Raw genomic sequence first — 15,020 nt, 5'->3', positions numbered from 1 at the left:
CCTATGTCTCTCCTCTCTCTCTTTCTGTGTCTCTCATGAATAAATAAAATAAAAATCCTTAAACAAACAAACCCAAATTGACTTTAATCTAGCCTGAGTCATACTGAAAATAAAGATGTTAAATTTTGCGTAGTATACTTGCTTTCACTGGAAACATGAAAGAAGGTTTAACATTGTTAAATTAAAACAAACAAACAAACAAACCCAGGAAGGCTCTGAATGGAAAATTTTGAACTCTTGCTATTTGAACTACATGGTAAATCTGTGCGGGTGGCTGAGTGTGTGGGTTTACGTATGTGAGCAAGGGTGAGCGTGTGAGTATGCATGCACGTGTTCTAAGTGCAACAGAGTGGATGTGTGCAGAGTTCTAAGGAGAAATGTTCAGTTAACCTTCAGGCCGGAAGGAACTCTATTTACAAAAGCCAGGGAGATTTATAAAACCCTTCTCACTGCCATATTGCAAGATTTCTGTAGAAGGTAAGCATATTTTGCAGAGAGGGCACTGGGGAAAGAGCCATTTTAAATTTCAGCATTTGCAAGATCTGAAGCAACTAATAGGAACACGGATATTTAAAGCTAAAGAAACACCACTGATTAAATTCCATACTTAAAATTCTCAACAGCTGAAGGCAGAAGGAATTTTTGATAGGGTCCCAATGGCAGAAAATTATCTCCAAAAAAGTGGACTAAAATGGACTGAATGAAATCCAGAAAAGGATTAGCAAATAACAAAGAACAGAGCAACAACAAATCAAAATCAAGACACATTTTCTAGCCACTCCCAGCTCAGGGTTTTTATAGAAATCCTAGTAAAGAATTAGATTTTATAGGGATCCCTGGGTGGCGCAGCGGTTTGGCGCCTGCCTTTGGCCTAGGGCGCGATCCTGGAGACCTAGGATCGATTCCCATGTCGGGCTCCTGGTGCATGGAGCCTGCTTCTCTCTGCCTGTGTCTCTGCCTCTCTTTCTCTCTCTGTGACTATCATAAATAAATAAAAATTAAAAAAAAAAAAGAATTAGATTTTATAGTTGTATATTATTATACAACTATGTATATTATTATACAACTATAAAATAGTTATAAACTATATAAATACTATGGTGTTTATAGTTGTATATTATCTTTTGTACAAGTATACATATTTTAACATATATACCCATAATTTGGTTCAAGTTGTTTAATACATTCCACAGGTGATATATTTTAACTCTTTGTTTATTGTGCCCCCGCCCCCCCCTCCCCACTGTCCCCCGAAGTGTATAAGATCCATGAGGGGAATGATTTGACTCCTTGGTTTACTTCTGTATTCCCAAACCTGAAACAACACCTGGTACATAGGGAGCACTTAGTATATGGTTTTGAATGGATTTTGAAACATAGGTTGGTTCAGTTTCCTCTCCACTAATTCTCTCCATTGTGTTTTAAAGTCCCAATTAAAAAGGACTGTTTCAGGTATTTTTAAGTCCTGAAAACAAAGCTAAATGACCTCTATTACAATTTTAAGTTTGAAGATCATAATGGCCAGGACAAATAAACAGTTGTCTCCTAGAGGAGTATAAACCACTCCTTCTAGTTTAGATATGTGAGAAGGTAGTATTGATCACAGTATCATAGAGGGACATCTTCTGTGCCAACTGAAAGGCAACAAATTAAATAGGAAACAAATTAGTTTATCTCATTTATTTATTTATAAGTATGGCCAGTAGACAGAAATTCAAATTCAAAGGCATTTAAGGCGATCTCTGCTATAATGGTGGAGGACATGGCACAGGTGATAGAAGAAATTTATTGAATTTATTTTTAAATGTATTTTTTTCTCTTTTGATATCTTAATATCATTTTTAAAATGGAGATACAGTTGACATAAAACTCACCATCTTAAAGTATATAACACTAGTTTTTAGTATATTCACAAGGTTGCACAACCGTCACCACACCACTAGCTCATTCTAGAATATTTTCATCACTCCCTTAGCAGCCACTCCTGTCCCCCCATGCCCCTCATCCCCTGGAAACCACTAACCTACTTTCTCTCTTTATAGATATGCCTATTCTGGGCATTTCATATGAATGCAATAATACTACATATGGCCTTCTATATATGACTTCTTTCACTTATCATAAGGGTCAAAAGGTTCTTCCCCATGCTGTAATATGCATCAGTCCTTCATTCCATTTTATGGCTGAATAATAACTAGTCCATATATACATATGCTACATCTTGTTAATCCATTCATCAGCTGGTAAACCTTTGGGTTGCTTCCACTTTTGAGGTACTGTGAATAATGCTATTGTGAACATTCATGTAGAAGTTTTTTTTTTTTTTTTAAGATTTTATTTATTCATGAGAGACAGAGAGAGAGAGGAGAGACACAGACAGAGGGAGAAGCAGGTTCCATGCAGGGAGCCCGATGCGGGACTCAATCCCGGGACTCCAGAATCACGCCCTGGGCCGAAGGCAGGCACTAAACTGCCGAGCCACCCAGGGATCCCATGTGTAGAAGTTTTTATATGGAGATGTGTTTTCATTTATTGTGGGTGTCTACCTAGGGGATGAAACTGTTGGAAAATATCATCTCTATCTAACTGTCTGAAGAACTGACAGACTGTTTCACAGGAGTGGCATCATTTTCCATTCCTAGCAGCAATGTATGAGGGTTCTAATTTCTCTACATCCTTACCAACCCTTGGTACTGTCTGTCTTTTTCACTAGAGCCATCCTACCAGGTGTGAAGCAGTATTTCATTTTGGTTTTTGGTTTGCATTTCCCTAGTGGTTAATGATGTTGAGCATCTTTTCATGTGTTTATGAGCTATTTGTTCATCTTCTTGCAGAAGTGTCTATTCAAATCCATTTCTTTGCTTTTTGTTGTTGAGTTGTAAGAGTTGGAAATGTGTTCATAAACGGTTAAATTTCACCGAGAAGAGCCAGATGGAAGGCTAGGCTGAATTAATGAAAACTCGTTGAGTCCTTGAATATTGTTAATGGGATGTATCTACTAAATTTTCTATGGCTTTAGTACTGACATCTCTCCCCTACCAAATCTGATCTACTTCTTTTGGTCTCTCAAACTATTAAAGGTATCATCATCTGTCTCTTTCTGTAGGGTATTAAACCCATCTATGGTTTCTGCTTTCTGACTCCACCTAATCTCATTACTGCTATTGATTCAATCACTATAACGTGGATCACATCTATCTCATTCTTTCTATTTTTATGGTGAGGGCACATGCAGGCCTTCATAGCCCTTTGCCTCAGCTATCTTCCTGTTCCCAGTCTCTCTCCCTCCATACTTGCTGTGTGCTGATCTCAGGTATCTGTTCTAAAGCACAGCTCTGGTCATAGCCCTTTCCTGCTCAAAAGCTTTTGTAGTTTGGTTCCAGCTACTTTTCCTATCTCTCTTTTTTTCTCCCACTCCCTAAACTATAGAAAAACTAATTTTGAAGCCTATTATAATCACTAATTTGCATGTTTGTCCCCGCCATAAATTATAAGTTTCTAAAAATGTAATAATGTTAAAAGAGGAATTTTTACAAGTAAAAATGTTCAAAGAAACTAAAAGGCAGCTGTGCCATAAAAAATGACAATAGATATTAGAAGATTCTTTTTTTTTTTTTTTTTTAGAAAGATTTTTTTAGTGTGATTTTTATTGCTAGAAATCTCTGGGATACAAGTTAGGTGCAGATAAAGACTAAATGTATAAAATTATTAGTTGCATCATGCCCACCTGAAGGAATGAGGACATATACTTGCATTCTGTATTAAATATAGAAAGGTTAAGGTTTTAGACCTTTTAGTTCTCAGGCACTTCTGGCTAACAGCAGCCATAGGTATTGTACTATTGGGTAGTCCTATGTTGCCACCTGGCAGCACAGCTTTTTATTTTGTGGTAAATATTTGATCAGTACAAATTTTCTTCCAATGAATGCAGAGAAAAATTTCTTTGCAAGAAAACAATTTTGTGGTCTAATCCTTACACAAAAGCTAAAACCACACGGTCGAATTGACTCCTATGATCTGAGAATTCCCTTGCATACAGCACCCAACACAGGAGGGCACAAGAGAAGTTTTCTGACAATTTTATCTTCAAAATATTTAAATGATCAAATTACCAATATTGATTAATTCATTTTTAAGGAAATATGTTTAATTATTCCACAGCTGGATGATCACATAACCCCAGATACAGAGATGTCTCTGTAAACGAATGTAGGAAGGAACATATAAACACTTCTGCCTGCAAAATCCTGTGAGCATAACTCAGCCTCTCAAAAAAATTGGTGGACAAAGAAAACCTTTTCTAAAATTCAGGACAAATATAATTGCTGGAACTGAGAGAGAGAAGAAAAGTAGGCTAAAAAAAAAAAAGAGATGTTTTCTATTTTATAGATTTTTCTCTTGGGTGTAATTATGAAGTGACATCCAAGTGCAACCAATGAAGTCCCTATTTTTTTCTCACAAAATTCAAAGACATCAGCAAAACCACCTATGTCAGTAATAAAAATAAAAAGTCTTTGACTTTTTAAATGTTTTCACACTGTCACAGTGGAATAAAATTAGCTTGAAAAATGATCTAAAGGCACATGATGCAGTTCATTATGTAGAACAGCAACAGCAGTGCTTTCCCAGTGTTCATAAAGGCTGCTCCATTAAATTTACCTCCAGTCAATAATTAGGAGTCCACAAATAAACCCGGGCAATTAAATCAATACTGCCAGGCAATTATATTCCAGAGTCCAGGCTCAGTGGCACAAAAAGGCACTACATCAAATTGTAGTATTAAGCAGTCTAATGCCATTTTCAACAGGATTTTTTTGAGCCAAACAAAATAAGCAAATACCAAGATAACATAGGAATGTGTGTATGCACGTCTCCATAGGTAAGTCAAAAAAATCAGGTCTGGTATCAATACTGCTTCAGTAAAATTTAATAAAGATTTATACAGGTGGATTTATTAATTTTATGGTCATAACTGATGATCAAAGTTCCAGGTATAAAGGTCACATTTAGAAGGTGAACATTAAAAAAATTCATTCAAAAGTTTATTTTTATCATTTTTAAGTTTAAAACTACAACCCATCACAATTACTGCTGAACTCCTTCGATGTGCCAGGAACTGGGATGAGTACTGGGCATGAAACATAACTAGGAAATGGCCTTTCTTCTCAAGAGCAAGATGTCGCTGTAGAAGACTCTGTCTAGCACCTGTACGTCTGCACTTGAACAACTTAAAGCCATAGATTGCCAATCACCTTCTATTATTATTAAAGTGATTCCAGATGAAGTTTCAAAAATAAATAAAACCGACACTAAGCATATCAGTAGCTCATGTATTATTTTACTTATCCTTGACTTTTCTAAAAGTATAGTACTGCTGTGTATTAATATAAATGTGAAAAAATTGCATTTAAATCTGCTTTTATTTTTAATATTTACACAGAAACATTTATGATGACTTTCCAAAACATATGACAGTAATAATATTTTTTGCTCCTTTGAAAAATATGCTTTAGCTCTTTTAATTCTTTGTTCATTTTTAAAATAGACAATTAGGTTGAGCAAAAAGAACTATAATGAAAAAGTTTTCGAATACATTACATGCTGTCGGTGATGTCAAAACAAAAGCTTGCTATGACTAGAAAAGCAGGGCTCTCACCTGCCAATAAACTGCCCTTGATCACTTACAAGAGGGGCACATCCCAACAGACTCTGTGTGTATTAAAAAAATACTTGAAAGGAAAGAAAAAGTATCACACAGGTCACAGCAGCAGTCTCAATGGACCCCTCAGGGATTTCAACTCGTCTTGGCCTTGTCATCCTCTATGCAGCTTTCCACTCGGCCCAGAAAATGTCGATAGGAAAATGTTTGAGGGGCCTCTGGTGGAAATTTTTTCATTCTTTCTGCATTGACAGGATGCCAAATCAATATTTACTTCCCACTAACAAGCTGCTCGAGGTCTCAGTAGAAAATATTGTAGAGAATGCGGGAAGACACAGTAATAAACAGCTGTCTGGCTGTGAGGAAAACATGAATTGACTGGAAACAGGTCCATAGTAAAAGGTCATTGAAACCCATGAACTCCTCAGGTGTCCATATCAACTACCAACTTTAAAGACACATAATAAAGAATATCTTTTCCTAAGAGGGCTGAGAGAATGGATCCTTTTCAGTGTAGCAAGCATAGAGGTTGACTCAATAATTTAATTAATGCATTTGCTAAGACCTATGTTGGCTCTTCCCAAGGCATTTGTTTCATTTGTTAAGTCCAAAAGTACAAATAGAGGGTTAACTTTCCTGTCTATCTATTGGAATACTTCTTTACCTAACAGAAGTAAATGATGTGGTAAGTGTTTACAAAAAGTTAGACATCGAGTAAAAGTGTAAGGCTTGGATTTTTTTTTTTTTTTTAGAAGTTTTTAGACATGAAGCAGAAAAATGAAATACCTGTCCTTCAAGAAGTTTCTGAATGTACAACAGCCATTCCCGGTCATTTTCAGCATTTATCTTTGTCCTTTCTATGTCCTAAAGGAAGAGAAGCAAAAGATCGATGTTAATTGCATTTGTATGAATTTGATCATACTGTTACTGAATAAATTTAAAGAGGTACTGGTAGACTAGGATTCAAAAAGACTAGCCTGTCCTTCCAAAGTAGGGAATATGCAAATCTGTGCTTTTAATATTTAATTTACAAATACTGACATGTGGGAGATTTCTAATTTCTAACAGAAAAATAATTTCTATTATTTATCTATTTCACAATACAATTCAGGAATATTTTATTTCTGCCTTCACAGTGGAGCTGAAGGTAGAGACTGTGGTGGAGGTGAAAGTGATTGAAATAAAGTGAAAAATAAGAAAAAGCTGTATAAAATAATCATTTACAAGTGACCTTTGTTTTTTTTTTTTTTTTTTTTTTACAAGTGACCTTTGTAAGATAACATAAAACCTTATATTGGTTAAAAAATCTGACTTGTCAACAGATAATTAAGGAGAGTTGTTACAATTGTAGACAAAATAGGATATGTCATGGGTTTGGTGTTTTTAAATGCTTGCATACTTTAAACATCCAATAAGTAACTGATAGGCAAGGGACATTTCTACTTAAAGTGTTGTAAGCCCCTAAATATTTTCAACCCATCAATTATCAAAGTAAATATTTCTGAAATATAATGTATTCATACATGCAGTGGATTATTCAGTTAAAATCATGATTCAGTTTACAAAAAGATGGACTTTTCAAAAAGAGAAAGGGTTGGAAAACTAATGATTGTTGAAATTTACCGTATGCCAATATCTAGCTAGGCACTTCACATAGGTTATCATAGTTTTTTATATGAATTTACTAGAGTTCAGTGTAATTTAACGAATATAAGTCCGCTGGTTTGGGCTCTGCTTGGACAATTCCAGGCAACTCTCTAGACCTCTGAAAAGATGCAAGGATCTGTCTAACTAAGCTCTGATCTGTAATGAAATCTAGGAAATGTATCAAGGTGCACCAATCCTTCTTAGAACAGTGTGTTTCTACTAGAGTCCTTTTTCTTCCAGGAGGATGCCCACTGAAGGTTGTGTCATATGCATTTTGCAGTGCTGCATATTCTGGCTCTGGAATGTATCTGCCCAGAGGCTGGGGTACCATTTCTTCACAGAAATGTGCCAGCTACTCTTTGGGACTATAAAGAGAGATCTTCTAATTCATATACCCAAAAAGGATAACATTTTTCTAATTTGTTCATTCAGAGAGGGTGCTTTTTTTCTAATCTGCAAGTCTACAGAGGGTATCTTTTGAGACCACACAAAGTTGATGGGCCTATCTTCCAGAATAGGTATCTGTATTTGTGTGTGTGCGCGCGCACACACACACACACACACACACACATACACATGAGGGATTTTGGTAATCTACTTGTTTTAAAATTCTTAGGGAACAGTGGAGGATTCAACCCTAATTTTTTGTAAGGATTCACACTATCAATCAACACATTTTAACTAAATGTCTATAAGGTATAGTTAACACCCTTGCCAAAGATACTATTATTTCCTGTGTGTTTTATATTTGATACTACATTTGATAATGCTCTTGTACTTCAAAGTTCAGAATTCACAAAGTGAATTCAAAGTGTAGAAAGTCATAGGTATTGTAGCATAGGTGCTGAAAATAGGAAACTGAGAGTTCACTATTCTATTCACCCAGGGGATGAAAATCATCTCTGCAGGATTCCTTTGACTTCTTTTCTAAGAATTCTTAGCAGTTTAAAAACCTTTGCAAATTGTAGATCTGCTCTACTGCAGAAATTTTTGTTTTCTTTATTTTCTGCAGAAGTCTTCTGAGCAGCTGATGGGGCAGCTGGAGGATGTTCTCATATAAACATTTAAGTCTATCATTTTATTTATTCATTGAGCATATATTTATTGGGAAGCTACTAGCACCATCATCTCTTTAATGTTTCCAAACAATCAAATCTGATACTAATGTATCAAAATTCAGAGACTTAACAGGAGGACAGGATTGAGTATCACCCTTAGGTTTCACAGAAGACTGTATACAGGGTGAGATTCTGCTAAGACGTCATAACTACGTTAAAAATGCAGTGGCATCCCCAGGAGGTACAGAACTGCTACTGAAGACTCATATATATATGCACATAAATTCACTCAGACAGGAGGATTTTACCCAATTTAAAGCTATAAATATATTTTTTCTTTAACTTGATCAACAATAATTTTGAATTTATCTAGGAAAGCCAATAGATCTACTACTTTTGCTCACTTAGGAGGAAAAGTCCTCAAATCAATGATGACCCACCTTAACTAAATCCATTCAAATTGGCTTAATTAAAAATTCTAGCTCACAAGATATATGATTAACTAAATTAAAGAAAATGGAAGAGACAGGAAAGAATTTGAATAACAGACTTGAATAACAAGCAGTTCTAAAGGTTTTATGCAATGGCTTATTTCTCTATTATACAGAGAAATTTCTCTAAACGTTTTCTGAGTTGGTTAATACCCCTGATGTAACTTTCACCCATACGTTACTAAGCTGACCTTCATTAATATTATCTTGAAGATGAAACTCTATGAATTACAAAACAAATAGAAGTATGTGTTTAAGTTCAATGTGTCCAAAGCCCTTTATTAATAAATATTTAAGTGATCTTACCATTTCGTCTTCTGTATCCATTATTTCCTCTAGATCTGACCGTGAAATGTTTAGGATAGAAGCTGCCAAGGTCTGGGCTTTATGGGTTGAGGTTTTACGAGCATCCCTGTTTTTTTGGATTTTTTGTAGTTCTCTGATTTGTTGCCTTATCTCACGGACATCACTTTGTAACTCTTTGGCCAAAGCCTGCAACATGTTGGAAAGAATGTGGGCTCATATGGAAGTCATAAATGAAGACTAAGCAGTCACAATATAAAAATGTGAATATATCAGCAAAGCATTGCTTATTAGGGTTACTCTGATTTTATTTACTTTGGAACATAATAGATTGCTCTTATTATCTGTATGTAATAAAAGCTCTCTTAAATGAGCACTTAACCAACTTGCTGGATTAACCAAACTCTCCAATCCCTCTTTCAGATTTACCAGCTGATATCTTAGTTGGTGAATGCTTGAAGCAGGGAAGCTACTTTTCATCATGCCAGAGCACAACTACTCCTGACCACTGAGCTGATGCCAGTTGTCATTGTTTATTCCTAAATGTGTGTATATTTGTTGTAATAGGTTAATAATGTGATTAGTTTACTCATTATATAAACTGATGAAAAACAGCTGCAGAGAGTTGTTTCTATTTTAGTAAAACTGGATCAGAAAAGCTTTGCAAGGACTTGATAAAGACAAGTTGGGCAAATATGTAATTAAGTTATGTGTGGGCAAGATAACAATATAGAAATAAATTAAAAACCTAGGACAGGGGATGCCTGGATGGCTCAGCAGTTGAGTGTCTGTCTTTGGCTCAGGTCATGATCCTGGGGTCCTGGGATCGAGTCCTGCATCGGGCTCCTTGCAGGGAGCCTTCTCCCTCTGCCTAGTGTCTACCTCTCTGAGTCTCTCATGAATAAATAAATAAAATCTTTAAACAACAACGACAACAAAACCGAGGATAGCCTCACAAGAGCCTTTAAGTTCTCCCTTTGAGAAATGAATCAATGCTGGCCCATACCATGCCTATGCATGCATAAGAAAAGGATAGCCCTTACTCTGGATAGACACAGCTCTGGACCTCAATGCCTGGCTTTGTGATCTGAGAGTAGGCTAGCAAAGATGTTAGGGTTATTTCTCGATCTTTTGCCAGCTCAAGCTATGTTGCAATAAATAACAGTGCTCCTGTATACATTTTGCATCTCTAGGATATATCCCTAGAAGTGAAATTGCTGGACTAAAGAGTTTGTCTTACTGTAATTTTGAAAGCTATTACTTAATCTCCCCCCACTCTCCAAGATATACCTTTCAAAGAACATACAAAACTACTTATTTCTCTATACCATTAGCAAAACACTAATCTAGGATTTCACTGTAGTTTGTTTTTTCGTTGTATTTTAAAATTTCATTTCTCTTATATAAAAAAAGTTGAACATGAGCCTAAGAAGAGGTATTTTTTTTTGTTTTTCTATTTTTTCCTAGTAATTTATAGGAGTTTAAAAAATTATTAATTTATTTCAGAGAGAAACAGATATCAAAACAGAGATAGAAAGAGAGCAAGAACAGAAGAGGGAAAAGCAGGCCTCCTGCTGAGCAGGGAGTCCCATGTGGGGCTTGATCCCAGAATCCTGGGATCATGACCCAAGCTGAAGGCAGATGCTTAACTGACTGAACCACCCAGGTACCCCAGGAGTTGTTTACATATTTGGATATTACATTTGTATATTGTACATATCTAGATTTTTTCATAATTTGTATTTTTCTATCAACAGTAATTACAGTATTTCATGTCAAGGAAAAATATTTATTTTTCATATATTCAATGATTCTTTTCCTTTCTTTCTCACTTTTAAATTTAGTGTGATACTTTAAAAAGCATTCTCCACAATGAGAGATATATAAATGTATTTTCTAACCAGGATTTTCTGCTATTTTAAAGTTTTTATTTTTCATTTTTAAACTTTTTACCCATTTGTCATCATTTAGAAATCATTACATAAAATCATACTCAGTCATCCCACACCATTTATTAAGAAGTTCAAGTTGGGGTGTCTGGGTGGCATAGTCAGGTAAGCACCCAATTCTTGGTTTTGGCTCAAGTCATGATCTCAGGGTTATGAGATGGAGTTCCAAATTGGGCTCCACGCCCAGCACAGTCTGCTTAAGACACTCTCTTGCTCTCCCTCTGCCCCTCCCCGCCTTGCTCTCTCTCTTCTCTATCAAATAAATAAATAAATAAACAAACAAATAAATAAATCTTAAAAAAAAAAAGTTCACCTTTTTCCCACTGATCTCCTATGTGTTTAGGTGTCTGATTTTCTGTTCTGTCCCATCTCTATTAGTGAAGCTTTATAATGTATCTAAACTTAGTGAGGCCTTAGAACGAATGTTAACATCTGGCAAGGCTAGCTCCCTCTTACTACCCTTCTTTTTCAGGTTTTCCTTGGAAATTTTTGCTTCTTTGGTTTTCCATAAGAACTTCCATGTGAACCTTGTCTAGTTTCCCTCCGCTTAAAAAACAAATCTTACCAGTAATTTTATTTCAATCATGTTAGATTTCATTTGGGTCAAGGGAAACTTGTAGCATGTTGAGTCTTCCTAACTGAAGACCATGGTGTTCTCCCCAGTTAGGCTTTTTTGTGTGTTTCTTAGGATCATTTTTAAGTTTTCTCTTTCTAGCTTATTTTTCTTACTAGTTGTTTACTTATTGGGAGGCTGCTTCTAATACTAATTGTTGCTTGAATACATAAAGATTGCTGACATATATTGAGCTTACTGAAGCTTCTTTTTTGTTACAATTTTTCAAATCTTTAGTTTCTAGGTATTGAATCATATCTCCAAATATTGGTAATTTTATCGTTCATTTTCCAAATTCTCTATTTCTAATTTCTTTCTTTTCCGATTGCATTGGTTAAGTTCCTCTGGAACAACATTAAATAGCAGAACTGATGGATGTACTTGACTTGTTCCTAATTTTAGTGAGACTCCTTCTACTTCTTAGGAAATGCTATGCCAGCTTTGAGTTGAGAGCCATATTTTAATACATTAAGAAATATTTTTTCATATATTAACCTACAATACACAGTGTAATATAGTTATCTCTATACTCATTTTTATTTCTTATAAAAACAAATGTCAAAATATCTTAAGCCAATTTTACCATCCATATGAACTATTATGATTTTCCATCATATATCTACTAATAGGATTACTAGTAATTTCCTTAGTAGTGAATTATCCTTGCATTTCTGGAATAAACTCCACTTGGTGTGATATATTATTTTTTGATATGCTGCTGACCTCTATTTGCTAATATTTTATTGTAGGATTTCTACATTAGTATGAGATTGATTTTTTCAATTTTGTGAAGTCTTCCCCAAAATGTGGAAGTATCTTTCTCTTTTCTGTGCTCTATAGTTTTAATGAAATTGAATTTATCTCTTCTCTACTGTAGTAGCACTTGTCTGAATTTGGTTTAGTATTTACTGCAGGGGAAGGTAAAAAGGTACCTTTCTGATTATTTACTTTAACTTTTACTTTGTTCTAGGAGAGATTTGGAACATTATATTTTCCTAGAAAATTACCCATTTCATCCAGATTTTCAAATGTATTTGCATACAGTTGAGCTAAGTAATCTGCCATGATTTTTTCCTCCTGTGTCTATGGTTACTATTACCTATCACTTGTTCTGTACAGTTGTACTTTCTCTTTTTCTTAATTAGGTCCATCTGTTTTATTGATTTTTCTTTTCTTTTTTAAAAACAACTCTTATGTTCATTAGTTGTACATTTTTAAATGATTAATTTCTATTCAATCTTTAGATTCTAGTTTTAATTCTTGAGTGGAATGTTTATTTTCATTTTTTCTTGTTTACTAATGTAAATATAAAAGATTATAAATTTTTGAGCACTGTTTTAGCTATCCGTGGGTTCTGATAATTCTTTTAGGGATATTCTGCTATTTGTTCACATACCCTTCTTGATCTAAGAACTTTTTCTTATAAATATTTAGGTGGTAGTGACCTCTGTTTTCTGGTTTTGTAATTAATTGCAGTTTTATAGCATTACTCTCAGAGAAAGTTATCTATCCTATTTCTGCTTTTCAGAATTAAGGTTTTCTTTGTGGTATGTATCAGGTCAGATTACCTAGAAACAAGATTCTGAGATGAAGATTTGTGGGCAGGAGGTTTGTTGGGGAAACATACTTAGAAACAACATCTGTATAAAATTTAGGGAAGCAGGCCTGGGCAGAGGGGAATGAAGTGCATTGCAGTTCCAACAGAGGCTTTGTGCCAACTTATGGGGAATTCTGGAGATAAGATGGCTTTTCAGAGTTGTCTCTCGGTTTTTTTCCTCTTACACATGACTTGAGCTTTTAACTTAGCTGTTCTTTATTTTTTTTTTAAGTCCAGAAACTTTACTTAAACACACCTAGGGTATGACATATTTAAGATCAATTTTCCCTGGTTCATGTTATGTTCTTAGAAGTCTTTATTTCTGGAAATTATTGTTGAATTATAGGTTCAATATTTGTTCTGCTCCTTTATTTGTTTTCTTCCTTGAAGACTTGAATTATACATATGTTGAGTCTCTGTCACTTGCTTCAAAAATTCTTTTTCCCATAATATGCTTTATTTTTTTAACTGAGACATAATTATGAATGAAATAGCTCACATATTTTAAGGTGATGAGCTTTGGCAGTTGTATGCACATATGTAGCCACCACCCTGCTCAAGATATAGAAAGTCTTCATACTCCAGAAACTTATTTGATGCCCTTCCTAGGCAATTCCTCCCACACCCAAATTGTTGACACACACATATTCATATGAAACCAGTAATATATATATTTCCTGAGATAATTTATTTTTTTACTTCTTTGCCAGCCACCTTGGTTTCATCTGCTCCAGTGTCTCATCATCTTTTTCCTAAATTCTTACATTTAATTCCACCTTAAACATGTGCTTTTTAGAGGAAATTATTTTACTAATATTTTAAATTCATACTAAAATTTCTCATCTGCTCTGTAGTAACTTATTTGTGGTTAAACTTCTTTTCCTGACACTTTTTCTGTTTTTCTCCATCCTTATTCTAGTATATTTGCATAGATAGTGTGTTAGTTCATTTCATTTTTGAAAAAGATTTTTTCCTAGACCACCTATTTATAGAAGGTTACATGGCAGAGGGGCCTGTGCTATGTTTCAGGCTAGTGAAATTTTGCATATGACTTTAATTTTTTTTGATGAATTCCATTAACCAGGTTATTTTTGTTTTTTTTTTGTTTGTTTGTTTGTTTGTTTGTTTTTTACAATTTAAGGAATCTATTTTCTTGGTTGCTATGAGAAAAGCTGCCTCCTTCAGACGTTCCTGGTCTCTCTTATTCTTCATTAAGCCTTGGCTCCTTAAAGAAGCAAACCAGTTCTAGGATGGCTACCACAAACTTCTGTAGACCTGTTCCACTGCTGCAAGTAGTGGATGTTGGATTTGTACCCCTTGTGAACTTCATCTTCTAAGAGGTCTTGATCTTTCAGAGGTCTGTAGGACCTAAGTCTTCTTTCCATGGAGTCTTATTTCTGTGTTTTGCATGCTTTCACCAATCTTACCTGTTTTTTGCTGTTCTTCAATGTATTTTAGAATACAGAGTTTAGCTCTGACTTAGGTTGACTGTGAAAAGTTCAATTTTTGTTTCTAATTCTTGTCTGCTTCTTGATTTCAAGGGATGGAGGGGAGGGGTAATGATGATTTTACCCCTCTATGATACCCCATCATCTAAAATGATGATTTTAGAATTTTCCAAAATGCATTTTCCCCTAATATTTCCAGTTCTTGACTATTATGAATAAAACTGCTATAAGTTTTGCTGTACATATTTGTAAATA

The 15,020-nt window shown here is 34.8% G+C and overlaps 1 protein-coding gene across 8 annotated transcripts in view; it reads right to left on the bottom strand.

Moving 5' to 3' along the window:
* Positions 1 to 15,020, bottom strand: part of CNTLN (centlein) — a 308,559-nt gene that overhangs the window by 6,037 nt on the left and 287,502 nt on the right. For all 8 annotated transcript variants that reach the window (XM_038552470.1, XM_038552476.1, XM_038552471.1 and 5 more), the window contains 2 exons: positions 9,162 to 9,347; positions 6,446 to 6,523 (listed from right to left, as the gene is read on the bottom strand). In XM_038552470.1, the coding sequence (XP_038408398.1) occupies positions 6,446 to 6,523; positions 9,162 to 9,347 (264 nt within the window). The remainder of the gene's footprint in view (positions 1 to 6,445; positions 6,524 to 9,161; positions 9,348 to 15,020) is intronic.

This window comes from Canis lupus, chromosome 11 (genome assembly GCF_011100685.1).
Source record: "Canis lupus familiaris isolate Mischka breed German Shepherd chromosome 11, alternate assembly UU_Cfam_GSD_1.0, whole genome shotgun sequence".
Lineage (NCBI taxonomy): Eukaryota > Metazoa > Chordata > Mammalia > Carnivora > Canidae > Canis > Canis lupus.
Note: the sequence above shows the minus strand (reverse complement) of the source record. Positions and strands in the feature narration are given on the sequence as shown.